General features: G+C 28.9%; 3 protein-coding genes across 20 annotated transcripts in view; all 3 read right to left on the bottom strand.

The window, feature by feature from the left end:
* Window positions 1-27,386, bottom strand: part of LOC123227520 (disease resistance protein RGA2-like) — a 56,147-nt gene that overhangs the window by 2,549 nt on the left and 26,212 nt on the right. For 3 of the 17 annotated variants that reach the window (XM_044652480.1, XM_044652482.1, XM_044652491.1), the window contains one exon: window positions 14,571-14,615. The exons of 7 other annotated variants lie outside the window; for them this stretch is intronic. In XM_044652480.1, coding sequence (XP_044508415.1) covers window positions 14,571-14,615 — 45 coding nt within the window. Of the gene's footprint in view, window positions 1-12,979; window positions 13,368-13,661; window positions 13,741-13,834; window positions 14,222-14,359; window positions 14,522-14,570; window positions 14,616-27,386 lie in introns of those variants that run through there. 7 more of the 17 variants (XM_044652489.1, XR_006504508.1, XM_044652494.1 and 4 more) reach the window with 5 other exon arrangements.
* On the bottom strand, window positions 67-4,000 carry LOC123227511 (putative disease resistance protein RGA1). 2 transcript variants are annotated; one of them, XM_044652452.1, is made up of 5 exons: window positions 1,133-4,000; window positions 779-938; window positions 629-695; window positions 408-529; window positions 67-300 (listed from the first exon to the last, which is right to left on the bottom strand). In XM_044652452.1, exon 1 carries the CDS (start codon window positions 3,818-3,820, stop codon window positions 2,324-2,326), a length of 1,497 nt encoding a protein of 498 aa, XP_044508387.1. In that variant the 5' UTR covers window positions 3,821-4,000; the 3' UTR covers window positions 67-300; window positions 408-529; window positions 629-695; window positions 779-938; window positions 1,133-2,323. The 2 variants fall into 2 exon arrangements, with proteins under 2 accessions (XP_044508387.1, XP_044508388.1); XM_044652453.1 differs by having other exon boundaries at window positions 67-296.
* The window catches only part of LOC123227503 (putative disease resistance protein RGA1), a 104,907-nt gene continuing 93,502 nt past the window's right edge, over window positions 15,982-27,386 (bottom strand). Inside the window, exon 4 of the transcript XR_006504502.1 lies at window positions 15,982-16,194. The gene's annotated coding sequence lies outside the window, so the exon portion shown is untranslated. The remainder of the gene's footprint in view (window positions 16,195-27,386) is intronic.

The raw sequence follows: 27,386 nt of genomic DNA, 5'->3' as shown, positions 1-27,386 counted from the left end.
AACGTCAAGGATGAAGATAAAATTAAAAAGGAAAAAAAAAAAACTGAGATAATTGAAACCTAAATAGAAATAAAATCTGAAACTTTATTGGAATAAATATGTGTTGCCATAAAACAATTAAAACATAAACATAAAACTCTCTACATTCACAAACATTTATTTAAAAAAATAAGATCATGAGAAGTTATATTCACTGGTAAAGGCTGAATTATAATTGTAAACATGATATTCTGAATCAAATTACAGAGGAATATATGCTTTACCAACTGCACCATTCGGCTGAATCTCCATGAGACCTACCTACAATATATGTTTACAAATGAGGTTAATTTTAAGGTGAGCAGAAAACTAAGAAATATTTAAGAAATCCAACAATTTGTACTATCTAAAAGCCAAATAATTTGTACCTGAAAAACATGAAGACAATAGATCCCACATCAATGCTAAATATGTTGAAGAACTAAAATGAATAACCCCTCCTGTAATTCAGTGGAATTAGTGCTCCAAATTAGGCTATTTCAAGTTTTCCCTGCATACATATAAAACAAAGAATAGGATAAGTATTGTGTTAGTACTAATTTTAAACCAAATGAAGAAGAAGAGATATGGATTGGTCATACGGTCATACCTGCCTGTTCCTGGTTTGCACTTTTCCCTCAGTTTAGGACAGCCTTTAATTATTAGTTCCCTCAAAGCTGTGCTCAAATCAAGATTGTATAATCTTTAAAAACCCAACAATCTTTAAAATTGTATAATCTAAAAACTAAATGATATGTACCTGAAAAAACATGAAGGTGTAGATCGAACACCATTGCTTAATACATAGAAGAAGTAAAATGGATAAATCCTCCAGTCAATTGGTTGAATTAGGGTTCATAATTCATGGAAATTGAAGAATTTATGAGATTAAAAACTCATACATTTGATTCAAGTTTCCCCTGCATACATTTGAGATTAAAGAAAGGAAGGAGAAACAAAGAAGTTAAGTTTTGTAGCTGTTCAAATTTTGAAATTCATATCTGATGATAACCCAATCAAATTGTTACCAAAAGTTTTGACTTGAAACAAATAAATATGTCAAGAATATTTGCCTACTAACTGATTAAGGAGAAGAGATATGGATTGGTCATACCTAATTTTCGGTTGACTTGATAACCTCTCCATCAAGTTCAATCTTCGGGATATGAGCAATCTTGGGCCAATCTTCACCTCCTTCTGGTTTGCATCTTTCCGTCAGTATAGGACAGTGTTTAATTATTAGTTCTCTCAAAGCGATGAGATGATTGATATCCTTGGGTAGAGATGACAATTCAAGACAATTCCAAACCCGAAGAGCTTGAAGTTTTTGCATTGACTCTGGTAGTGCCTTCAAGTTGGAACAATTACCAATACGCAAGGTTTTCAGCGTGTTTGTCGAACAGCGAAGAAGCCATTGCGGCAATTTCACCAATTGTGGTAAATTATCAATTTCAAGCAATCGAAGGGGAGGCCCTGTGCTATTGAGTTCTTCATGATTGTGTTGCTCATCTGATCCTATGCTCAAATCAAGATTAAGCCTTACACAATCTATCAAACGAAGATCTTCTAATGAGCTTAGGCTTCTTACACCACGTGGTAATGAGACAAGACTTGGACATTGAGAAATGTGTAGTATTCGAATGACTCTCAGGCGACAAATATCTTCACACAGATATTCTAATTTGCTGCAATTGCCAATAACTAAAAATCGAAGAGAATTCAAGCAGCCAATTCCATTATTTGGTAGATGCTTTTGCACTGTGGTTAAGGCTAAGAATCTGAGACTAATCAAGTGCTTAACATCTGTGGTTAACTCTTCTAGTTTCTCGCAATCATACAGCGATAAAAATTGCAAACTTCGTAGCTTGTAAATAGAACTTGGAAGTTTTTTAATTTTTGGGTTAGATGATAGTTCCAAATATCTCAAATACTTCAGATTATCAATTCTTTTAGGTACTGCTTCAATACCTAAATCAAATAAATATAATAACCGCAAAAACTGAAATTTTGAGACAATTAATTCTAAAAATGATTGGCTAATAGTAATATTTTCTCCAACATACCTAGAAAACATAATGCTTCTTAAATTACCCAAGTTAGGTAGAAAGCTTGGAACTTCTACTTGACTTGCATCCAAATGATATAATAAATGTCGATAAGAAGTTTTGGTAGTAATTTGGTTACTCCCTTTCACTATTAAGCCCTCATTTTGAAACAATGATACGGCAACATCATGCATTAGATCATGTATTTTAAATGAATAGACACCATTTTCTAAATCTTGAATATCTTGAAAGAAAGATCTCTACATTAATTCTTTTACATATTGCATGCCAATAGTTTCTAAATCTTCATTTTCATTGTGGGCTTTAAGAAGCCCGTGGGCCATCCAAACCTTAATCAAGTTAATGTTATAAAATGTGTTGTCTTTTGGGAATATAGAGCAAAAGACAAAACATTGTTTCAAAGGAGGTGACAAATGATTATAACTTATTTTTAGAGCATGTAAAATACTATTATCCTTTTGATCTAGTTTCCATATCTCAGTATCCCTCACATTTATCCAATCTTGTTCAAAAGTTGAAGAATAAAGAAGACTTCCTAAGACTCTTACTGCCAATGGAACACCTCTACATTTTTTAACAATTTCTTCTCCAATCTCTATAAGGTTGGGATGTTGTTTGTCTTGACCTTCTTTAAATGCATATTTAATGAACACTGACAAACATTGATCAAGAGAAAGTCCTTTTAACTTGTATGTAGATCCCATAATCGAGGCAACACGATCACTACGTGTAGTTACTATAATTTTACTTCCACTAACACACTCCATTAGTAAATTTCTTAAATCACACCACAACTCATAGTTTTCATTCCAAACATCATCCAAGACTAACAAATATCTTTTATCTCTTATAATATAACGTAGGATTGTTTGCAATTGGTCCATACTCATATGATTATATTTTTGCCCAATCGCAGAATTGATAATGTCAATCAAAAGCCTTTTTAGAGAAAATTCATCCGACACACAAATCCACATTTTCAACTTAAAATATTCACTTACTTTTTCATGATTATATACCAATTTCGCAAGTGTGGTTTTTCCTAAACCTCCAATTCCAACAATAGAAATAACAGAAACATTTTCATGACCATCACTTGGACACAATAAAATTTTCATAACCTTCTCTTTGTCTTTATCTCTACCAATAACATCTGAAGCACGCACAAAAGAGTGGGTTTCTCTCTCCCAACCTAAAATATTATTACTATAAATTTTCTCAGTAAGATTAAAATCATCTTTTTCAGCAGCTATTTTTGCCAACTTTTTGTTAATCTCCTTAATTTTATGGCCCAACCTAAAACGGAAAGCGATTGGATTTGAAGATGAAAAAAAGTGGCGTACCTTTCTTGAAATGCTTTGACCATTCATCACTTGCTTACACAAATCGTTCACCTCAGTTTCATCCAAAACATCTTCAATATCATAGCAAACCTCCTTCAGCTTTTCCAGCCAGACTCTCAGCTTCTCATTTTGGGTTTGTTTCTCCTCAGCATCTAAGAGAACAGCTTTGATGGTGGTTAAGGTGCCAGCAAGCTCTTGTACATCATTCTTGACACCCCATCCCAAGGGGACTTCATTGGAAGTAAGGGACATCACCTTACTCAAAAATTTTCCAGTAATAACAGAGACAATTGTTTCTGCCATATTTTTTAAAGAAAGAAAGTTGTAGCTTGTTGTGATATTATTGAAGGGACGAAAATGCATCGTTGAGGGCAAGACATATATATATATCATTTTAATAAAATAAAAAAAGACTGAAAGCAAGGGGCCCTCTTGGGCTCCACTCCAGGCTCCATTTTTGGCTCTATATCTGACTTTTCTTTAAAGGGTATATGACTCTTCTTCCACTGTTGATGTGTTTTCACACTTTGAATTCAGCCAAATTGTGGGCTATCAATTTGACTGTTCTTTAAAAACTGGCCCTTTTTGTCTTTATTATTTACCTTGTAGACGGGGCTAAAGTGGCAGCGGCGGGACAGATTGATTGGTTTTAAATAGTTTTCCTAATTTTGGAAGTTTTATTAAATTTAATTGAATATAAAATAAAATAATATTTATATATAAATTGAATCAAATTATAAAATAGTTTACGACTTAATCTATCGAATTAGTCAGTTTGGCAAGATTGCAGATTATATCTTCCACGGGATAAAGCCAAAATTGAATTGGCTTCTCTTTCTTTTCGTGAGGACTGGGATTTGCCATAGAATCTTCACTACTACGTCAAGCATTAATTTCTTGAATATTATGTTCAAATTTTAATTTAATTTTTTTCATAAAATATTATTTTAATGATAATCGAGTATGATAATAGCAAAATTAGAAAATTATTTTGTGAGAATATGATACCCGAAAATTAATTTTGTCAAATTAATATCTAAATATTATATTTGTATAAATATAACATTCGATATTAAATTTTTTTTAAAATGTATCAAATATTATTTTTTTTTAAGTTATTAAACTTTTAAATTTTTTAATTAGAAATATCAAATTTTGGAATTTCTCATTAAAGATAACGAATATTTACTATCTCTTACTAAAAAAATAAATTAATTTTTACTTTAAAAATAAAATAATATTTATAATTTTATTTTATTTGATATCTTTTACAGAAAATAATAAAAATTTGATCATTTTAATAAAGATATTTAATTGGTTTTTTTACTAGAAAAAATAATAGTTTTGCATCCCCAAATATGGGTATTCCAATAAAATTATATGAGTGATTTAAAATTATAAATAAAATCATATTCAAACATATCATAAAAATAATTCCAAAAAAGAAAATATTTTATTAAAAAGATACATTGAAGCTTCAAAGAGGTGTCCTCATTACAAGAAAGTATTGTCACTTTCAATAATAACTTGGTGCTGAGCATAGTTTTTAGGTTAATTGAAATTTTTGTCCTCATTTTAAACAATATATACATGTATACCACACATCTAATTGGTTTAGTGAAAATACCACAAAACCTGTAAAAACCCCAAAATACCCTTGCTTGGAACTGTGTAGGCCTTATGATATTATTTAAGTTTTAACAACATAATCGTGCAATGTACTGGTAAAAAATGTGTGTAGTCTTACTTCTCTTAGTTAATTCAATCTTTATATTTTTATTTTACCCTCTAAAAGAATGAATGAAAAGAAAATATGTCCATTAACTTAGTCATGCGTTTTTGTTTTTTTCTTGAAAGTAATAAAAGAAAGGGTTGGTGTTAACGTTAATGTCAATTGATTCTTCATCTTGATTTTTGTCAACTCATTTCTAATTTAACTATTAATATTTTAATTATATTATAATAATATTAAACAATATAACAACATTAAATTACAACGTTAAATAATAAAAAAAATTATTTTATATAAAATTATAAACATGAATCTATCATACATTTTGATATAATTATATAAAATTAAAAATATGGGTATTTAGGTATTTTAGCAAACAAAATAGTAAAAAATTTAATCAGTTAAAAATGTGGTATAATTGTATAGGTAGACCTATTTTGGGATAAAAATGTCAATACTTTTATTTTCTATATCTAATATTTTTTTTTTTGATTGACTTTAATTTTGTTTTCCACTCATGGTTGCAGAAAATTATGTTCTTATATATTAATTTAAAAAACAACAAAATATCACTCAAAACTCAAATTTGTTATTAGAAGAGAGTTCAAATATAATGTTAAAGGGGTAAAATTTTATATTAAAAAAATTATGCGTATATATTTTTTATACATAGATAATATATACTTATATGATAAGTTGATTTTAAATTAAAGATAAAATAATACTCAATCATATGATGACACATTATTTGTGTACCTAAACTATGTATCAAAAGTATGTATATATAAAATTGCTCTTTTTTATATTATCCTTAAATATTTCACCTTTATAGAAATATTATATTATTCTATGACGTTGTTGATAATCTAATTGGATTTATTGATCGAAATCACCCTAAAAAAGTATAATTTTATGAAATAGATCAAATCATATATTTTTTATGTGATTCCAACCGTCTTTTGATGTACTTGTATGATCAATGTCAAACTTAATGTGTGATTTTTGGTTAAATCACACCATTTTGAGTGCAATTTCACATGCAAAAAAGTTCAGTTTTGACTACTTCAATCATAATTTCACCGAATAAGTAAGTATTAATTTAGACATTAGTGATGATATGTTATTATTGCTCTTTTTATATTATCTTTAAATATTTCACTCTTATAAAAATATTATATTATTCTATGAGGTTGTTGATTATCTAATTGGATTTGTTGATCGAAATCACACAAGAGAAGTACAATTTTATCAAACTAATCAAATCATATATTTGTTATGTGATTTTGACCATCTCTTGATGTACTTGTATGATCAAAGTCAAACTTAATGTGCGATTTTTTGTTAAATCACACCATTCTAAGTGCAATTTCACATATAAAAGGGTTTAGTTTTGACTATTTAAATCTTAATTTCACTCTAGATAAGTGAATATTAATTTAGATATCAATGGTAATATATTATTATATGAGTGATATTATTTTATAATAAAATTATGCATACAAATCAATTTGATTATTCACTTCTATTTTCACTTTAAAATCATTCAATGGTGTGTTACATATTACACCATTGAAATATTATTAATTATATTTATATATATGTAATATTATTAATTATATTTTTCTTGATTTGAAATCATTTAACAAATAATGACATATTATCATCGATACATATTACAAATTCATATAATTTTATCACAATTTATATTTATTTGTATAAGGTATGAGAACAGGTTTCCTATTACACTGTTTTCAATTAAAAAACTGAAAAAAAAAATAATGTGTCACATGTGTAAAATAAAACACAAAACTTATTTTCATCCTACATTTATTTTATTGTTAAAGTGATTTTTGTTAACTTTTAAAAATATAAATATTTATTTATTATTTAATTTTTGTTAAAATTAAATATTAATAATAAATATAAAAATATTATTTGGTTAATAATATTAAAAATGGAAGGGGTAGAGGTTTTTCTAGTCCGGCTATTAATTTCACATCTAATTAGAAGTTATTTTTTCAATTTAATTGGGTTTAAATTATTCACACCAAATAAATAAACAATAAAATTATACATCTAATTTGAATATACAAATAAATATATATTTAATACATGCTATTATATAACCAAATGATTTTTAATCAAAGATAAAATAATATTTAATTACGTAATGATATATATAAGTATGTATCCATTTATATTATCAAAAATGAGTACACATAACATTGTTCATTGATAAAATCTCAGGTCAAGTAATCAGCTTCATAACCATTGTATTAAATAAATTTATACTTAACAGTTAGATTTTGATATACTGTCAATTGTTTTCAAATCTATATCTTATTTGTTACTTTCATGCTCCAATTTTTATCACTCAAGTTACCTGCTGGGGGCAATAGTGCAACATTTTCTTCTTGTTGTATTAATTCTAAATATATAATATTTAAATTAATAAGTAAGAATAAAAATAAATTAAGAATAACCTCTAAAAATAATTTGAGTGATAAAAAAGAAGATTCTATATGTAATAGAATATGTAATATTATACTTGATTAAATGAATTGATGATATTAATAAAACATAATAGAAAATTTAATAAGGATTTTATTTATGTTGATGTTACCACAACATTAACATAACTGTCTGATCTATTTGACTTGATAAATAAATTGTGGCATAACATGATTAACTTAGTTCAATTTTCAATTAATTCAGTTTGGTAACTTAAACATGTTTAAATCATTCAAGTTTAAATTATAATCTAAATCGAATGTATCATAGGTTTTTCATTGAAAGTTGTAATGGAACTTGAATAGATAATTGATCGAATGGATCAAATTCACCTGACCCAAAATATTGTGGATATTTGATTGGATGGTCAAGTGTAATTAATGCAAAATCCTGTGATGGACTGAAAGTCTTTTGCTAGATGTGGATGACATCACCACCACCTCATCATCACACATTTTTTTATTCACCTAATCTTTTAAATATTTCATTAAAACCCCTCAACTTTTCCGTAATTTTTAATCCAAATTCTAAAAGTGTTGTGGTAAGTAAAAGTAATAATTTAATAAATTTTAAAAGTAGCCATTGATGATATCAGTGGTTATTATTATTTCATTGTTTATTCTAAAAAAAAAAAAAATTGGTTAAAAACGTTTACATGCATAAAAAATAGACAATTGCAATTAATTTAGATGAATTGTTAACATAGTTAATAAAATACAACAAGAGTAAAGGGGTATTTCAGTATTTTCACAATTACAGGACTTTGATGTAATTTTATAAATTAAGGGACGTATAGAAATAATTGATTTGGTATAAATACGCAACGTCAACACCGGGCAATAAGTGACGGTAAGACGTATGTAGGACGCCTCGTTGACTTTCAATATCCGCAAAAAACGAGGGTGGAAAAATCCAACATCAACTGGCATGATAGGATAAAGGCTTTCATGGCGTGTAAAGAGCATTGCTTTCTACTTCAAATGAAATTTAAATTCAATTAAAATTGGATTTAAAATTAAAATTGAAATTCGAATTTTAAGATATTTTATTTGACCTGGATCACCAATATCAAGTCAGTTTGGAGAAGAATCGTATATAGTTATGATATGTTATTATTCTAGGTAATTTCAAATTAAATAAAAGCAATTAGAAATGGTGATAAGTCATGCATGAGTAAGGTGACAAAATTTAGCGTGTCACAAACCATGATGTTTTTGAAGGCATTTTCGCAAGTCAGTCTGCAAAAACATACCTTCTTTAATTTAAAAAAAAAAAATTATTTTCTAATTTGCGTGATCCTCCCTTCACGTCACGATATGTTTTATTTTATTTGTTGCCTTGACGTCACCAGCAAAATTTTAAGTTCTGTCCAAAATTTGTGCATCATGTTAACTCACATACTAACATGACTCACTACCTTGCTAAAAGTAAACATTTAATAATATGATGATTCATTATCATTGGTATGGTTAGAATATGTTAGAAATATATTTAAAATATATGATTTTCTATGTTATAATACATCATAAATATATATTTTTCTAGGGTAATATATATTCTTAATATAAGATTTTTTGTTATGCCGTTTTTTTTTTGGGTAAAAAAGAATAAATGAAACAAAAAGAATCTAGTTAGGTAGAAAAATAACCTAAACTCAACTTGTTACACTCTAAAAGGGCAACAAGCTAGCAATAGACTATACAATGCACAAAGCCAGTGAGCAAGGCCAAAACCAAACATTTACTCAAGGGTCAAACCACCCCGGGATAAGGGGGGAAGAGAACACCACGAACAAAAAAGTGGGAGAGGGGGGAATCTTCTCCTCTTAACTCTCTGTCTAAAGAGCTCCAAAGATAGAGATTAAGAAGAGAGAAAAACAAAACAACCAAAAATAAAACAAAATAAATAAATAACCTCAAAAAGGACTAATACTGTCCTGTGGATGCAAAACAGAGGATGCAACACAATAGCATAGTGGGTAAAGAAAGCAACACTAGTAGCAATTGCAAGGGAAGAAACACAGACCATCGCTAGACTCCAAAAGCAGAATCATAGCAACCAACATGCATAGAGCATTTTCCAATGCCTTCATTGAATTTGCCAACACACAAACCAAGAGTAGAGTAAATGTCTCCTTAGGGGCATTATTTGTGTATAATAATGCATAATCTTGTTTTGCCTTAGTGTATATTTATTATGTTGATTTATTTATTTTATATAGGATTTAAAAGTTGTATAAATTTATGTATTATTCAGATAATTAAATAAACAAAAGATACAATGTATTCAATTTTCATCATGGTATTAGAGTTAAACGTTTATATCGGTATTTTCTTTTGGCACACTTACATCGTCATCTATGTAGAAAGACAAGTTTATTAGTTTGACCGCACACTCACATCATCACCTACGTGAAAAGTTGAGTTTATTAGTTTGATATACCCACACTGTCACTTACATGAAAAAATAATTTCATTAATTTGACACACTCATATAGTCACCTACGTAAAAAGATAAGTTCATTAGTTTGATACACACACACCATTAACAACGTGGAAAGATTAGTTCATTAGTTTAGTACACTCACACCCTCATCTACGTGGAAAGATGTGTTTATTAGTTTGATACACTCATGTTGTCATCTTGTCAATGGTACCCTTTAACTCACTTCCATACATTTTATTTAGTAGATAGCAGAAGTCTTCACCCCTTGACTTGCTTTACAAACTCAATTTAATAGATCATTTACTAACTTAAGTTCAAGGGGATGTTAGAACATGTTAGAATATATTCCAAATATATAGTTTCCTATATTCGAGTATATCCTAAATATATGGTTTCCTAGTTTAGCATATATTCTTATGTTGATTTATGTTTCCTTATATAGGATTTGTTAATGTATGCCTTAAGAACCAATCACATTATCATTTTCAAGACGTTTCATCTTGTGTTAATAAAGGGTTTTGTATTTCACATGTATATTATCTTAACTTTATTTACTTATTCATTAAATATATTGTATACATGTGAATTGTTTGGATAATATGAATATTTGCAAGATCAAATTATTAAAGCATTCCTTACTCTACATAGGTGATGCCAATTGGGCAATGACATCACACAATAGACAGTCTGAATGCCTATGTCAACTATCATGAGATGATGTTAGTGTGGGTAACTGTGAAAGTTATATTATTAAGGTATTTGTATAGATTAACAGTTAGTAAACTATTTTTCAAATATAACCAGTAACAATAAATCACATGGACATGTAAAATATAGTCAATGATTAATCATAAGATTGTACTGGTGCACCATTAATCATTTGACTTGAGATATCACGATTAGATCTGATATGGATATATATGTTTCATAAGGTGTATAAATATGAGACTATTCATGTCTTGTATAATAAGCTAGATTGCTTATATGTTGTTTGTATACAGAAACAAGTAATAGTTAAGAAGGAATCCGTTGGCTCAAAATAATTTGATTTTGAGTTTCTATATGAATGTCAATAAATATTAGAAACATAAATTTCTAGTTAGAGTATAAAAAAAGTCACATGAAAGTAATTATTATGACTTACATTTTTATCATGCACTTTGAATTATTATAATAAATATGAGCATGACAGTTTGATGTTTAACTATTTCTTTTTTAATGTAATTCTTATGACTTATTTTTTTATCATGTACTTTGAAATAGAACTCAATACACATAATCTCACTCTAACTTTTATGTTGTTTTAAACATGAGTAATATTGCATGACCTTATAATTAGTATTTATCAATAATAATGTGTTATTATGTGATTAAGTGTTATTTTAAATTTATAATTGCTTATTTGTGAATCTATTTCTAGTTGAAATAAGAATTTTACTGAAACTTCATATGCTTAATCTCTCACATAAGAATCTCAATAGTGAGATTCCGAAGAGTGATAGATAATTATTTGTTTTGTAGTCATTGGACCTTAGTTTCAACCATTTGAGTGGAGAGATTCTTGCAGAAATCACTGTCATATTATCTCTCAAAGTTCAACTTGTCCTACAACAATTTGAATAGGAAAATTCCAATAGGGTAGTATTTTGACACTACTAATATTTTTAGAATCAGATAGGATATCAACTTCGTGGACGAGATAATTTGACCATTTGGACACTACCGATATTTTTGGAATCGGATAGGACACTATTAAAATTAATATTTAAAATAATTTTGTATAATTTATTATTAAATATATAATTTTAAAATAAACTTAATTTGATGGTGTACAAGCTTAAAATTGATAGATGAGAACTTTGGTTATAATGAATTAAAATAATAAATTTTTTATGTAACCTAGTTCAAATCGTCCGTTCCAAACTAGTATAACTTCAAAAATTCCTTTCAAGTGAATCGTAACCGTTCTTGTTAGCAAGTGTGATTCAACTGATTTGATCACTGGTTTTTAAAAGCATGCTTTGAACATAGATGGATCAACGCATATCCACAATGAATTGTTATGTGGAGTACTAGTAACAACAATCCCTCAATTTCAGTAAGTGTTGAACTTGAAGATGCCTACTGTGGGAAAAGTTGTTGTACACAATTGTAATTATCAGCTATGGAGTTGGCTTCTAGTGAGGGTGGATTCAAGTCGAGCTGGTTTGGCTTAAATTGGCATTAGACTTGATTTGAACTAGATTTTCAATTGGGCAATCACACTATAGTTTAGTTTAAATCACCCTCTACATTATTTATCCCAATCGTAACATTATTTATCTCGTTAGTGATACTATTTATTTCATTGACTATATCTCTAATCAATTTGAACATGTCTGAACTCAGATTAAACTCAATTTGAATCTAACCCTAGCTTTTAGAGATTTTTAAGGGTTCTTTTATTTGATGAGCAGTTGGAGGAACATGTTGGTGGGTTTGATTCAATAGGACATGCTATACCCATAAGGTCCAACTTCACCCAAATGCTATGGGAACTCCATAAATGTTATTACGTCTATGCTTTTCAAGTGGAAGAGACCCAATTAGCATTTATTAAAGTTTAAGTGTCCAACAAATGGTATCTAAGTCCAAAGTTTAAACAATTCCATCCAATGCACCAATAGAATGTTAGGTGGAGGGACTTTGCATATAGGTTTGTGATGAGCATTATGTGAAGAAAGGCAAAACTTGAAAAGCATTTTGCATGATAATTTCCTGAACCTAAAGTTTTAGAAGTATTATTTTGTTCTGAAACTTTTTATATTGTCAATCATAGGAGAAAAATCACGAGCATTAATGTTACAGTTGCTTGCAGGAAAAAAAGCACAATAGAAATTTTAAACTAAGATTGATCATCAATTAGCATCTTCATACAAAAGGATACTTGATCAAGGCCTTTGTTTTTCAAGATACTAATTTACACGGAGGTGTAAAGTTCCCTGAATGTAGCAACCGGATAATAAGAAGATTGTGATGTTGCTCTACAGATATGGTAGCTATTTCATTAACAAGCTGACTATTCCTTTGGTAGGATCCTAGTGAAAGTTGCTTCATAGATATCGTCCATCCAACGAATGCGTATCCTTTAGTTGTAGATCTATTATCATAAATCATATCTCTTGAACAAACTTGACTTATAAGACTTCAACTGTTATTATTTCAAAAATCCCTTGGACACTTGCCTTTTGCAACATCATTATTTCTTCTTATCTACATGTAAAAAGTTAAAAATATCAATATCAAGCCTAAAATTCCAAAAGCTACGACAATACCAACAATCAGTGTAGTTTGGTTTTTCTAACATGAAATACCAACAGTTGGTGATTCAAGTAGAAAAATTCAGTTATATATATATCAAAAAACATATAATGCAAATTTGCCATTATTTTAAACCATATAATGTCCAAAGGAATCACATATTGTACCTAGAATGACCCTAAGATGCAACAAGTCGCTTTACCAACCCGAAAGGTGGATTTCAATTTAGTTCTAAAATACACTAACCTTACATTTCTTTGTCACTGCTTTCTTATTTCCACCTGCTTCTTTTGATATGCCAAATTTTTATTTACTATAGAGTTCCCTACAGGATCAATCACAAGAATAAATAGATGAAATTGCAATAGTAGAACCTGTGTAATTAAGGACAACAAACCAAAATTCTCCAGCAAGTTTACCTGAACATAGATATAAAAATGCCTTCCAAGACTCATCCATGTTTGTGAGCCTTGATTACCAAAAGGGTTGCCTCAACAAAGGACAAGCTCACATTGTAAGGTCTATTCTCCAGACTAAGTTCATAATATCAAAGTGATGCAGGGGATTGCCTTGAAGACTGATAAAGCTTCGGGGCTGCAGTGCTAGTCACTTTTGAGCTAGTATTTTGAACATGTGTGTTGAATCTGTTGATTGTCGATCAGAAAACAAATCAGCATCACTAATTTCCCCTTTTTCTGCATCAAGTAGATTAGAAGAAGCTCCACCAATATCATTGTTATCAGCCTTATACACTATGCTATCAACTTTCATTTCTTCACCACCACACTAGATTGCGAAACTTGAATCTGCATATTGCAAATGTACACTACGCTATCAGTTCGGTCCTGTTAACCTAACTAGAGCTCAATGAACACACATTTTACAAAATTGGTAATATACTAAATTTTAGAAAACAATTATACAACTGAAAGAAAGAAGCTTACAATGCGGAGCATTCTTATTGCAGGGGAAATTTCTCTGCAGACAATTCAATCCAGGGAGAATACTGGCAAGCACATAAAACATTAACAAGCGTAGCATATCCCATTGCTGAGCCTATACATTTCTAGTTACTTTTTTCTTTCAGCAAGTGCATTTTTTTCAAAAGAAAAAAAATCTGACATCTTATATATTGAAAAAGGAACTAAAACCAACCAGATGTTTGAGCTGTCAAACATGAAATTGCTGGCCACTAGATTCCTGTTCAGTCCAATGCAAAGATCAATTATACTTCGAAGTATGAAGTATACTTGCTAGGGATGTGGTACATCAAATCAAAACTCGAGAAATAATTGTAAGATAAGTCTCCACAAAATAGAATTTTAAACACCAGATGAATAGGAAACATACGCATATAAATCTGGAAAGAAACTATTCAATCAAGACTTTCAATTACTTTCATCAATTACTCGTAACAAGAGAGTGCTTACAATTATAGTCAAGATTTTTAAAATTTAATGGGATGGCCTAATTCCAAAATACATATTTGTAGCAGTGGTGCATTTTTCATTCTTCTTCAGTTTGTATGATAAGATCCATTTCTTTTTCTTCTTAATCTATTCACAAAGCGTTGGGCACCAATACCTCTTTGACATTTGAACATCTAAAACTTTCAAGGAAGATATAACAAATATTGACATATAACATCCATCTAATTTGACATGATATATATGCATAATTCTCAAGAAAACTGAAGCTAAAGCTCACATTTTTTTAAGATATACAGCCTTCTGCTGAGGAATGGTTCCTGATAGGCCCTTGTTTCCAAGAAGCCTGGCCATTGAGACAACAAACAAAATTATGTATGCTAAACGGAAAAATAAGGATAAGAAAAAAAACTAAAATAAAGCACTTGGGATTTGACAATTAAGTTGTTGAAAACCAAATCCCTGCAGAAAGGGAAAAAACTATTAAAGAAGACCCACATAAACAAAAAGAGACACTCATGGAATTACACTATTAACTTCCGTTGTCTGTAAACTTTTATATTCTTTGATGTCAGATAGCCAGGGGGAAAGGAAGATTGATCAGTATTGAATGAATCAGCTAAGGAAAAAAAAAAAAAATCAAACACCGGAAAAAAAAAAAAAAAGCAGCTTACAGTGTGGAGCACTTTTATTATAGGCCAAGTTTCTCTGAAGACAGCTCAATCCAAGGACATTACCGGCAATCATAAAGACATTGTTTTGCATCACAAATATGAACACCCTGTAATCTAATCCTTCGCAGAACAGAATTTCAACAACTATTTTTTCTTTTCTTCTTTTAATAAGAAAATTTAGGATCCCAGATATTAAAACTAAGATATTATGGATCCCTAAGCTGGTTTCTTTCTTTAATCAACACACACAATAAAAACAATGTTTGACTTCCAAGTTGTTTTTTAGAATTTCATGTTCAAGGGTCTGCAAAGCTCTAAAAGTTAACCAAAGAGTTTTAAATATCATATATCTTACTAAGAAAGATGAATATGCAAAAACTATATTTCAAATCTTGAGATGATGACATCAAGGAGGAAGAGAAAATTAAAAAGAAAAAAACAAAACTGTGATAATCGAAACATAAATAGAAATAAAATCTGAAACTTTATTGGAATAAATATGTGTTACCATAAAACAATTAAAACATAAACATGAAACTCTGTACATTCACAAATATTTATTTAAACAAATCACATCATGAGAAGTTATATTCACTGGTAAAGGCTGAACTATAATTGTTAACTATAGAGGAATATATGCTTTACTAACTGCCCCATTCTGCTGAATCTCCATGAGTCCTACAATATATATTTACAAATGAGGTTAATTTTAAGGTGAGTAGAAAACTAAGAAAATATTTAAGAAACCCAACAATTTGTACTATCTAAAAGACAAATAATTTGTACCTGGAAAACTTGAAGACATTGAAGAACTAAAATAAATAACCCCTTCTGTCATTTAGTGGAATTTGTGTTCCAAATTAGGCTATTTCAATGGAAATGGAAGAATTTAATTATGAGATTGAAAACTCACACATCTGATTCAAGTTTTCCCTGCATACAGATAAAACAAAGAATAGGATCAGTTTTGTATTAGTACAAATTTTAAACCAAATGAAGAAGAAGAGACATGGTTTGGTCATACGGTCATAACTAATTTTCGGTTGACTTGATAATCTTTTCGTCAAGTTGAATGTTTGGGAGATCAGCAATCTTGGACCAATTCCCTCAAAGAGTTGAGACGATTCATATCCTCTGGTAGAGATGACAATTCTGGACTGCCATGAATGAATAATTCTCCCAAAGTGTTTGTCGAACACTGAAAAAGTCATTGCGGCAATTTCACCAGTTTTGGTAAATCATGGATTTGAACCAATCGAAGAGGAGGTCCTGTGTCTTGGTTATCTGATTAAGAATATTTGCCTACTAACTGATTAAGAAGAAGAGATATGGATTCGTCGTACCTAATTTTTGGTTGACTTGATAATCTCTCCGTCAAGTTTAATCTTCGGGATATGAGCAATCTTGGGCCAATCTTCACCTCCTTCTGGTTTGCATCTTTCCGTCAGTTTAGGGCAGTCTTTAATTATTAGTTCTCTCAAAGCAATGAGATGATTGATATCTTTGGGTAGAGATGACAATTCAGGACAATTCCAAACCCGAAGAGCTTGAAGTTTTTGCATTGACTCTGGTAGCGACTTCAAGTTGGAACAATTACCAATACGCAAGGTTTGCAGCGTGTTTGTCGAACAGCGAGGAAGCCATTGCGGCAATTTCACCAATTGTGGTAAATTATCAATTTCAAGCAATCGAAGGGGAGGCCCTGTGCTATTGAGTTCTTCATCTGATCCTATGCTCAAATCAAGATTAAGCCTTTCACAATTTGCCAAACGAAGTTCTTCTAATGAGCTTAGGCTTATTACACCACGTGGTAATGAGATAAGACTTGGACAGTCAGAAATCCATAGTCTTCGAATGACTCTCAAGCGACCAATATCTTCACACAAATATTCTAATTTGCTGCAATTGCAAATGTTTAAAAATCGAAGAGAATTCAAGCGGCCAATTCCATTATTTGGTAGATGCTTTTGCATTGTGGTTAAGAATAACAGTCTGAGACTAATTAAGTGCTTAACATCTGTGGTTAACTCTTCTAGTTTCTCGCAATCAAACAGTGATAAAAATTACAAACTTCGTAGCTTGTAAATAGAACTTGGCAGTTTTTTAATTTTCGGGTTAAATGCTAGAGTCAAATATCTCAAATGCTTCAGATTACCAATTCTTTTAGGCACTGCTTCAATACCTAAATTAGTTAAATATAATGCCCGTAAAAACTGAAATCTTGAGACTATTAATTCTAAAAATGATTGGTTAACAGTGATATTCTCTCCAACATGTGTAAAAAACGTAATGCTTCTTAAATTACCTAAGTTAGGTAAAAAGCTTAGAGCCTCTACCTGACTTGCATCCAAATGAAATAATAAATGTCTATAAGAAGTTTTGGTAGTAATTTGGTTACTCCCTTTCACTATTAAGCCCTCATTTTGGAACAATAATGTGGCAACATCATGCATTAGATCATGTATTTTAAATGAATAGAAACCATTTTCAAAATCTTGAATATCTTGAAAGAAAGATCTCCACGTTAATTCTTTTATATATTGCATGCCAATAGTTTCCAAATCTTCATTTTCATTGTGAGCTTTGAGAAGCCCATTGGCCATCCAAAACTCAATCAAGTGAACGTCATAAAATGTGAAGTCTTTTGGAAATATAGAGCAAAAGACAAAACATTGTTTCAAAGGAGGCGACAAATGATTATAACTTATTCTTAGAGCATGTAAAATGCTATTATCCTTTTGATCTAACTTCCATATCTCAGTATCCCTCACATTTATCCAATCTTGTTCAAAAGTTGAGGAATAAAGAAGACTTCCTAAGGCTCTTACTGCCAATGGAACACCTTTACATTTTTTTACAATTTCTTTTCCAATCTCTATAAGGTTGGGATGTTGTTTTTCTTCACCTTCTTTAAATGCATATTTAACAAACACTGACAAACATTGATTAAGAGAAACACCTTTTAACTTGTATGTAGATATAGATCCCATAATTGAGGCAACACGATCACTACGTGTAGTTACTATGATTTTACTTCCACTAACACACTCTATTAGTAAATTTCTTAAATCACATCACAACTCATAGTTTTCATTCCAAACATCATCCAAGATTAACAAATATTTTTTATCTCTTATAATATCACGTAGGATTGTCTGCAATTGGTCCATACTCATGTGATTATATTTTTGCCCAATCGCAGAATTGATAATCTCAATCAAAAGCCTTTTTAGAGAAAATTCATCCGACACACAAATCCACATTTTCAACTTAAAATAATCACTTACTTTTTCATCATTATACACCAATTTAGCAAGTGTGGTTTTTCCTAAACCTCCAATTCCAACAATAGAAATAACAAAAACATTTTCATGACCATCACTTGGACACAATAAAATTTTCATAACCTCCTCTTTGTCTTTATCTCTACCAATAACATCTGAAGCATGCACAAAAGAGTGGGTTTCTCTCTCCCAACCTAAAATATTATTATTATAAATTTTCTAAGTGAGATTAAAATCATCCTTTTCAGCAGCTATTTTTGTCAACCTTTTGTTAATCTCCTTAATTTTACAGGCCAACCTAAAACGAAAAACAATTGGATTTGAAGATGAAAAAAAGTGGCGTACCTTTCTTGAAATGCTTTGACCATTCATCACTTGCTTACACAAATCTTTCACCTCAATTTCATCCAAAACATCTTCAACATCATAGCAAACCTCCTTCAGCTTTTCCAACCAAACTCTCAGCTTCTCATTTTGGGTTTGTTTCTCCTCAGCATCTAAGAGAACAGTTTTGATGGTGGTTAAGGTGCCAGCAAGCTCTTGTACATCATTCTTGACACCCAATCCCAAGGAGACTTCTTTGGAAGTAAGGGACATCACCTTACTCAAGAGTTCCCCAGCAATAACAGAGACAATTGTTTCTGCCATATTTTTTAAAGAAAGAAAGTTGCAGGTTGTTGTGATATTATTGAAGGGACGAAAATGGATTGTTGTATGAAACAGTGATGAGACGGCAAGAGATATATATATATATATCATTTTAATAAAAGTTGCAACTTGCAAGCTGTATGAAACAAATAGGAAGAAAACAAATACGCGTATGAACAACGGACCCTCTTGGGCTCCATTCCAGGCGCCATTTTCGGCTCTATATCTGACTTTTCCTTAAAGGGTATGACTCTTCTTCCACTGTTGATGTGTCTTCGCACTTTGAATTCAGCCAAATGGTGGGCTATCGCTGTCAAGTTCTCAACCGGCTCTTTTTGTCTTTATAATTTAGCTTGTAGACAGAACTTCTATTTCAACAGCTTTATTGAATTTGACCTTAATCTAAAATAAGTTAATATTTATATATAAATCACATCCAATTATACGATTTAATCAATCGAATTAGTCAATTTGGCAAGATTGCAGATCAAACGTTGCACTGGATAAAGCCGAAGTTGAATTGACTGCTCTTTATTTCTAAGAGGACTGGGATTCTGTCATGGAAAATCTTCGGTACTACGTCAAGCATTAATTTCCTGAATATTATGTTTCAATTTTAATTTAATTTTTTTCATAAAATATTATTTTAATGATAATCACGTATGATAATAGCAAAATTAGAAATTTATTTTATGAGAATATGATACCTGAAAATTAATTTTGTCAAAGTAATATCTAAATACTATTTTATTTGTATAAATATAACATTTTACACTAAATTATCATTTTTTAAAATTAAAGGGGTTAATTTTATTTTTCTATGGAATGTATCACATATTAATTTTTTTAGATTTTTTAATTGAAAATATCAAACTTTAGAATGTTTTTATTAAAGATAATAAATATTTACTTTCGCTTATTAGAAGGATAATTTGAAAAAAAAATGGTTTTATTAAGAAGGTATATTAAAACTTCAAAGAGGAGTCACGATTATAAGAAAGTATTGTCACTTTCATCAATAACTTGGTGTTGAGTATATTTTCTATATCTAATAATTTTTTCTTGATTCACTTTAATTTTATTTTCCACTCATGGCTGCAGAAAATAATGTTCTTATATATTAATTTGAAAAACAACAAACTATCACTCAAAACTCAAATTTGTTATTGGAAGAGAGTTCAAATATAATGTTAAAGAGGTAAAATTTTATATCAATAAAATTATACATATATATTTTTATTACATAGATATTATATTATTATGTGATTGAGTAATTTTGAATTAAAAATAAAGTAACACTCAATTACATAATGACATATAATTTATATATCAAAATTATATATAAAAACTATATATATAATATTATTTTTTTATATTATCCCTGAATATTTCACCTTTATAAAAATATTATATTATTCTATTAAGATGTTGATAATCTAATTAGATTTGTTGACCGAAATCACAAAAAAAAGGTACAATTTTACCAAAGTGAACAAATCGTACATTTTTTATATGAGTCTAACCATCTGTTTATGTACTTGTATGATCAAAATCAAACTTAATGTGCAATTTTTAGTTAAATCAAACCATTTTTAATGTAATTTTACATGTAAAATAGTCTAGTTTTGACTACTTAAGTTATAATTTCACCATATAGATTAATATTAATTTAGGTATTAATGTTGAAATATTATTATATGAGTGTGTATTATTTTATAATAAAATTATGTGCATAAATAAATCGTATAAACTTATTTATAAAAATTGAAATGGTGTGATTGGGTGATATGATTGTTCATTTTTTTTTTACTTCAAAATCATCGGATGGTATGTTACTATCTTAGTTTATATAATTTATTTATATATATAATATTATTAATTATTTAATTCTTGCGATAAAACTATATGTACAATTTTTATTCACAACGTTATATACAAAAAACAATATGTTATAGTGTGATTGAATGTTATTTTTTTTTTAATTTTTAACTATCTAATCATAAAATGATACATCATTGTTTGTGTACAAAATTATATATAAAAATTGTGTATATAATACTACTGTTATTCTTGGTTTTGAATTATTTAACAAATAATGATATATTATCGTTTATACATATTATAAATTTATATAATTTTATCATAATTTATATTCATTTGTATAAGATATGAGAAGAGCTTTTCTATGGGACTGTTTCCAATAAAAAAGCAAAAAAAAAAGAAAAAAGACAAAATTGTGTCACGTGTAAAATAAAATGGCCAAAACTTATTTTCATGGGAGATTTATTTTGACAATTTATTATCAAAGTGACTTTTACAAACTTTTAAAAATGTTAATATTTACCTATTATTTAATTTTTATTAAAGTTAAATGTTAATAATAAATATAAAAATATTATTTAATTAATAAGAATAATAAATTAAAAATTTATCTTTTTTTAAAATTTAATTTTAAAAACTACCAAATTACTTTTAAAATAATAAAGAAGAGCTACAGCTAAGTTAAGTCCCACGAATATTCATCAACCATGATGGAAACTTATAACTATAAATTCAAATTATTAATTATTTGAGAATGTTTAATAACAAAATAAATAAGACATCTAAACTATAATTAAAAAATTTGACCCAAAACTATTGAAATTTTGATGAAACCTTTTTGGTTGCTAGACGCTTATGATAGGAGAAGAGGTTTCCTAAATCACAACATCTTTTTCATGTTAGTTATGAGTTATTTCTTCAATTAATTAGGTTTAAATTGTCTACATTAAAATTATATATATTTAATTTAAATATATAAATAAAGATATAATTATGTAATTAAGAAATTAAATAAAGATATATTTAATTTTTATCACTCAAATTACACGTGGGGCAATAGGGTAACATTTTTTCAATGTTGCATTGATACTAAATATATGAGTTAATAAATAAGAATAAAAATAAATCAATAATTATTTAGGTACTTTCTCCGATGTAAATAGATTGATGCCGATTGAGTGAATTGATAACATTAATAAATTGTAACATCAACATAATAATCAAATCTATATGACTTGATAAATAAATTGTAGCCTAATACGATTAACTTTAATTTTGAATTAATTCAGTTTGATAACTTAAACATATTTAAGTCATCGAGGTTTAAATCAATAATTAAAACTGAATTTATCACAGATTTTTTTGACTGAAAGTTGTAATGGAGCTTGAATAGATAATAGGTTGAATCTATCCAATTCACCCGACCCAAAACATTGTGGGTATTTGATGGAGTGGTCAAGCGTAATTAAAACAAAATCCTGTGACGGACAGAAAGTCTTTTGCTAGAACTGAATGACATCACCGCCAACCCATCATCATACTATGCACCTAATCTTCTAAAAATTACATTTAAACCCATCAACTTTTCCCATGGTTTTTTGTAATCCAAATTCTAAAAGTATCAATGTATTACTAGTAAAAATTTAATAAATTTTATATTTTTATTAAAGTTAAGCTATATTAATAAATAGTTTATGAATTATACATATACAATCAAGAAATATACGTTTTATAAAAAATGTCTAAACTTTTTAAAGATACAAAGTTTATCATTTCTGATAAAATAAATAGTTTTACCATACTAATCATGGTTTATTATAGCTAATAAATAATTTTTATCAATTAATTAACATATTTCTTGTTGATTGATTTTTAAATAAAATTTTGGATTAAAAAATATTTGTAGATCTAAGGTTCTTAAGATAAGAGATAAGGGTAAAATATGTATTAAATTAAGTTTTTCTTTTGATAATTGGGGATTTGTCCGTATGATTGTGTTTTAATTAATCTATATAATCTAAAAAAAATTTACATGAATAAAAAATAGACAATTTTTATTAATATAGATGAGAGTAAAGGAGTATTCACTATTTTCAAAATTACAGGATTTTTATGTAATTTTTCAAATTAAGGGGTCTACGGAAATAGACGGTGTATAAATATGCAACTCAATATCAGGCATTAAAAACAGTCCACGTGTTGAAATGTAGTGGGAAGGCAATAAATGGCGGTAAGACATATGTACGACGCGTCATTGACTTTCAGTATTTGGGACTAAATGAGGGTGGAAAAATCCAAAGACTTTCATGGCAATTAAAGAAGATTATCTTCAACTTCAAATGAAATTTAAATTCAATTAAAATTGGATTTAAAATTAAAATTGAAATTGATATAAAAATTATAATTTTAAGATATTTTATTTGACCTTGATCCACCACGTGAAATCAATTTGGAAAAGGCCAAAGGACTATGTCCCGGCCAAAGTATACTTTTTAACCAAATTCCCCTCCTTTAATTTTCAAAATATCATTTACCCATTTATATAGATAGTTAAAATTAACTAAGCATATTAATTATATTATTTTTTCTTATAAACCCTAAATAACTAAGCCTAATAATTTTTTCAAACTCAAATTTCTAAAAATAGTATTTTACCCCCTAAGGTTTCCAAACTTTCAAATGAATTTTTCCAACGATGAAGAACTTCTCCGACAATCTCCAAGCAATATCTCTTCCCTCTGGCACATCCTTCTTTTGACGACAATCATTTCGACTCAATGGGAGTCGTCTTCATTGGAGAACGAAGACGACTCATCTTCGTCTCTGACAAAGATGAGGTCTTTGTCAACGACAAAGACTCTTTGCCGAAGAAGACATGTTGTTTTCGTTCTTCGACGAAGACAACTCTCACCGAGTAGAAATGATTGTCGTCGGAAGGAGGACTCACCGGAAGGAAGTGATGTTGCTTAGAGATCACTGAATAAGCTCTTCGTTGCAAAAAAATTCATCGGAAAGTTTGGAAAACTTAGAGGGCAAAATATTCTTTTTGAAAACTTAGGTTGGGGGGAGAAATTATTAGTTTATAGAGTTTGGAGGGGGGGGGGGGAATAATTCAAATTTAAGTTTATTTTTAATATTACAGATAAAATAACGATTTTGTCTTTGAAACAATTAATTTTAACTATCTATAAGTGGGTAAATAAGATTTTCAAAGTTAAAACGAGGAATTTGGTAAAAAACATACTTTGGGTGGGAAATAGTCCTTTGGCCTTAAAAAAATATTTTCTAATTTATATTGGTCCTAGCTTGAGGTCCTGATATATTCTATTTTATTTGTTGTCTTGACAGTATTCACAAATTTTAAGTTATGTTCAAAATTTGTGTACTGTCTTAACTTACATCCTAACATGATTCATTTTCATTTTAAAAGTAAATACTTAATAATATAACGGTTCATCATTGGTTTTGTTAAAATATGATAAAAATATATAATTTTCTATGTTATAATGTATCATAAATATATGTTTTTCTAAGTTAATATATATTCTTAATTTATGATTTCTTGTTACGCTTTAATTTTTTTTTTGGAGGTAAGTAATAGTAAATAAAACAAAAAAGAACCTAGTCAAGGTGGAGAAATAACCTAAACTTGTTACACTCTAAAAGGCCAAAAAGCTAACAATAGACTATACAACGCACAAACCTAGTGAACAAGGCCAAAGCCAAACCTTTACTCAAGGGACAAAACCCCCAAGATAAGGGAGGAAGAGAACACTACACAAAAAAGTGGGGGAGGGGGCTTCTTCTCCTCTTGACTGTTTATCTAAGGAATTTCAAAGATAGAGATTAAGAAGAGAGAAAAACAAAATGACCAAAAATAAAACAAAATAAATAAACAGGCTCAAAAAGGGCCAATACTGTCTTTTGGATGCAAGAGAGAAGGCAAAACAGAGGATGCAACACAATAGCATAGCGGATAGAGAGAGAGCAACACTAGTAGTAGCTGCAAGGGAAGAAACACAAACCATCGCTAGACTCTAAAAGCAAATACGTAGCAACCAACATGCAGAGAGCATTTTCCAAATGCCCTCATCGAATTTGCCAACACACAAACCAAGAGCAGAGTAAATGTCTCCTTGGGGGAATTATTTGTGTATAATAATGCATAATCTTGTTTTGGCTTATTGTATATTTATTATGTTGATTTATTTATTTTTTATATAGGATTTAGGACTTGTATAAATTTTTATATAATTTAATATAAAAAAAATACATTTTATTCTATTTTCATCATGGTATTAGAGTTGAGCGTTCATGTTGGTATTTCTTTTTGACACACTCACATTGTCTCCTATGTAGAAAGATGTGTTTATTAGCTTGACCGCATACTTACATCGTCACCTACATGAAAAGTTGAGTTCATTAGTTTGATATATTTACACTATCACTTACATGAAAAAATGATTTCAGTTATTTGAAATACTCATACAGTCACTTACGTGGAAAGATAAGTTCATTAGTTTGGTACATTCACACTATCACTAATATAAAAAGATGAATTTATTAGTTTGGTACACTTACATCCTCATCTACATGGAAAGATGTGTTTATTAGTTTGATACACTCATGTCGTCATCTTATTAGTGGCACTTTTTAACTCACTTCCATACATTTTATTTATTAGAAAGCAGAAGTCTTCACCTCTTGACTTGCATTACAAACTCAATTTAATAGATCTTTTACTAACTTAAGTTTGAGGGGATGTTAAAATATATTCCAAATATATAGTTTCCTATATTCGAGTATATATATCCTAAATATATGGTTTCCTAGTTTAGTATATATTCTTATGTTGATTTATGTTTCCTTATATAGGATTTGTTAGTGTATGCCCTAAGAATCAATCACATTATCGTTTTCAAGACGTTTCATCTTGTGTTAATTAAGTCTTTTGTATTTCACATGTATGTTATCTTAACTTTATTTATTTATTTATTAAATATATTATATGCATGTGAATTGTTTGGATAATATGAATCTTTAGAATATCAAATTATTGAAGCGTTCTTTATGCTACATACGTGATGCCAATTAGGCAATGACATCACACAATAGACACTTTGAATGCCTTTGTCAACTATTAGAAGATAATATTAGTGTGGGTAACTATGAAAGTCATATCATTAAGGTATTTGTATAAATTGACAATTAGTAAACTATTTTTCAAATATGACTAATAACGGTGAATCAGATGAATATGTAAAATACAGTTAATGATTCATCATAAGATTGTACTAGTGCACTATTAATCATTTGACCTGAGATGTCATGGTTAGATTTGATATGAATACATCTGTTTCATATGATGTATAAGTACGAGACTATTCATATAATGTATAATAAGCTAGATTGGTTATATGTTGTTTGTATATAAAAACAAGTGATAGTTAAGAAGGAATTCGTTGGCTCAAAATAATTTGATTTCAAGTTCTTTTATGAATATCAATAAATATTAGAAATAGAAATCACTAATTAGAGTATTAAAAAAGTCACGTGAAAGTATTTATTATGACTTACATTTTTATCATGTACTTTGAATTATTATGATAAATATGAGCATGATAGTTTGATGTTTAACTATTTCTTTATGAATGTAATTATTATGTCTTATATTTTTATCATGTACTTTGAATTAGAACTCAATACACATAATCTCACTCTAACTTTTATGTTGTTTTAAACATGAGTAATACTGCGTGACCTTATAATTAGTATTCATCAATAATGATTTATCATTATGTGATTGAATACTGTTTCAAATTTACAATTGGTTATTTGTGAATCTATTTCTAGTTAAAATAAGAACTTTACTGGAACTTCGTATGCTCAATCTCTCACATAAGTATCTCAATAGTGAGATTCCGAAGAGCTATAGATAATTGTTTGTTTTGTAGTTATTGGACCTTAGTTTCAACCATTTAAGTGGAGAGATTCTTGTAGAAATCACTTTGTTGGATTATCTCTCAAAGTTCAACTTGTCCTACAACAATTTGAATGGGTAAATTCCAACAGGGTAGCATTTGGACACTACCAATATTTTTAGAATTGGATAGGACA

This window comes from Mangifera indica, chromosome 10 (genome assembly GCF_011075055.1).
Source record: "Mangifera indica cultivar Alphonso chromosome 10, CATAS_Mindica_2.1, whole genome shotgun sequence".
NCBI lineage: Eukaryota > Viridiplantae > Streptophyta > Magnoliopsida > Sapindales > Anacardiaceae > Mangifera > Mangifera indica.
The sequence above is the reverse complement of the archived record's forward strand: the minus strand, read 5'-3'. Positions and strand labels throughout refer to the sequence as shown.

Bases quoted from the DNA above. Each gene is read 5' to 3' on its own strand.
- LOC123227511 (XM_044652452.1), bottom strand. From the start codon at position 3,820: ATGATATATATATATGTCTTGCCCTCAACGATGCATTTTCGTCCCTTC.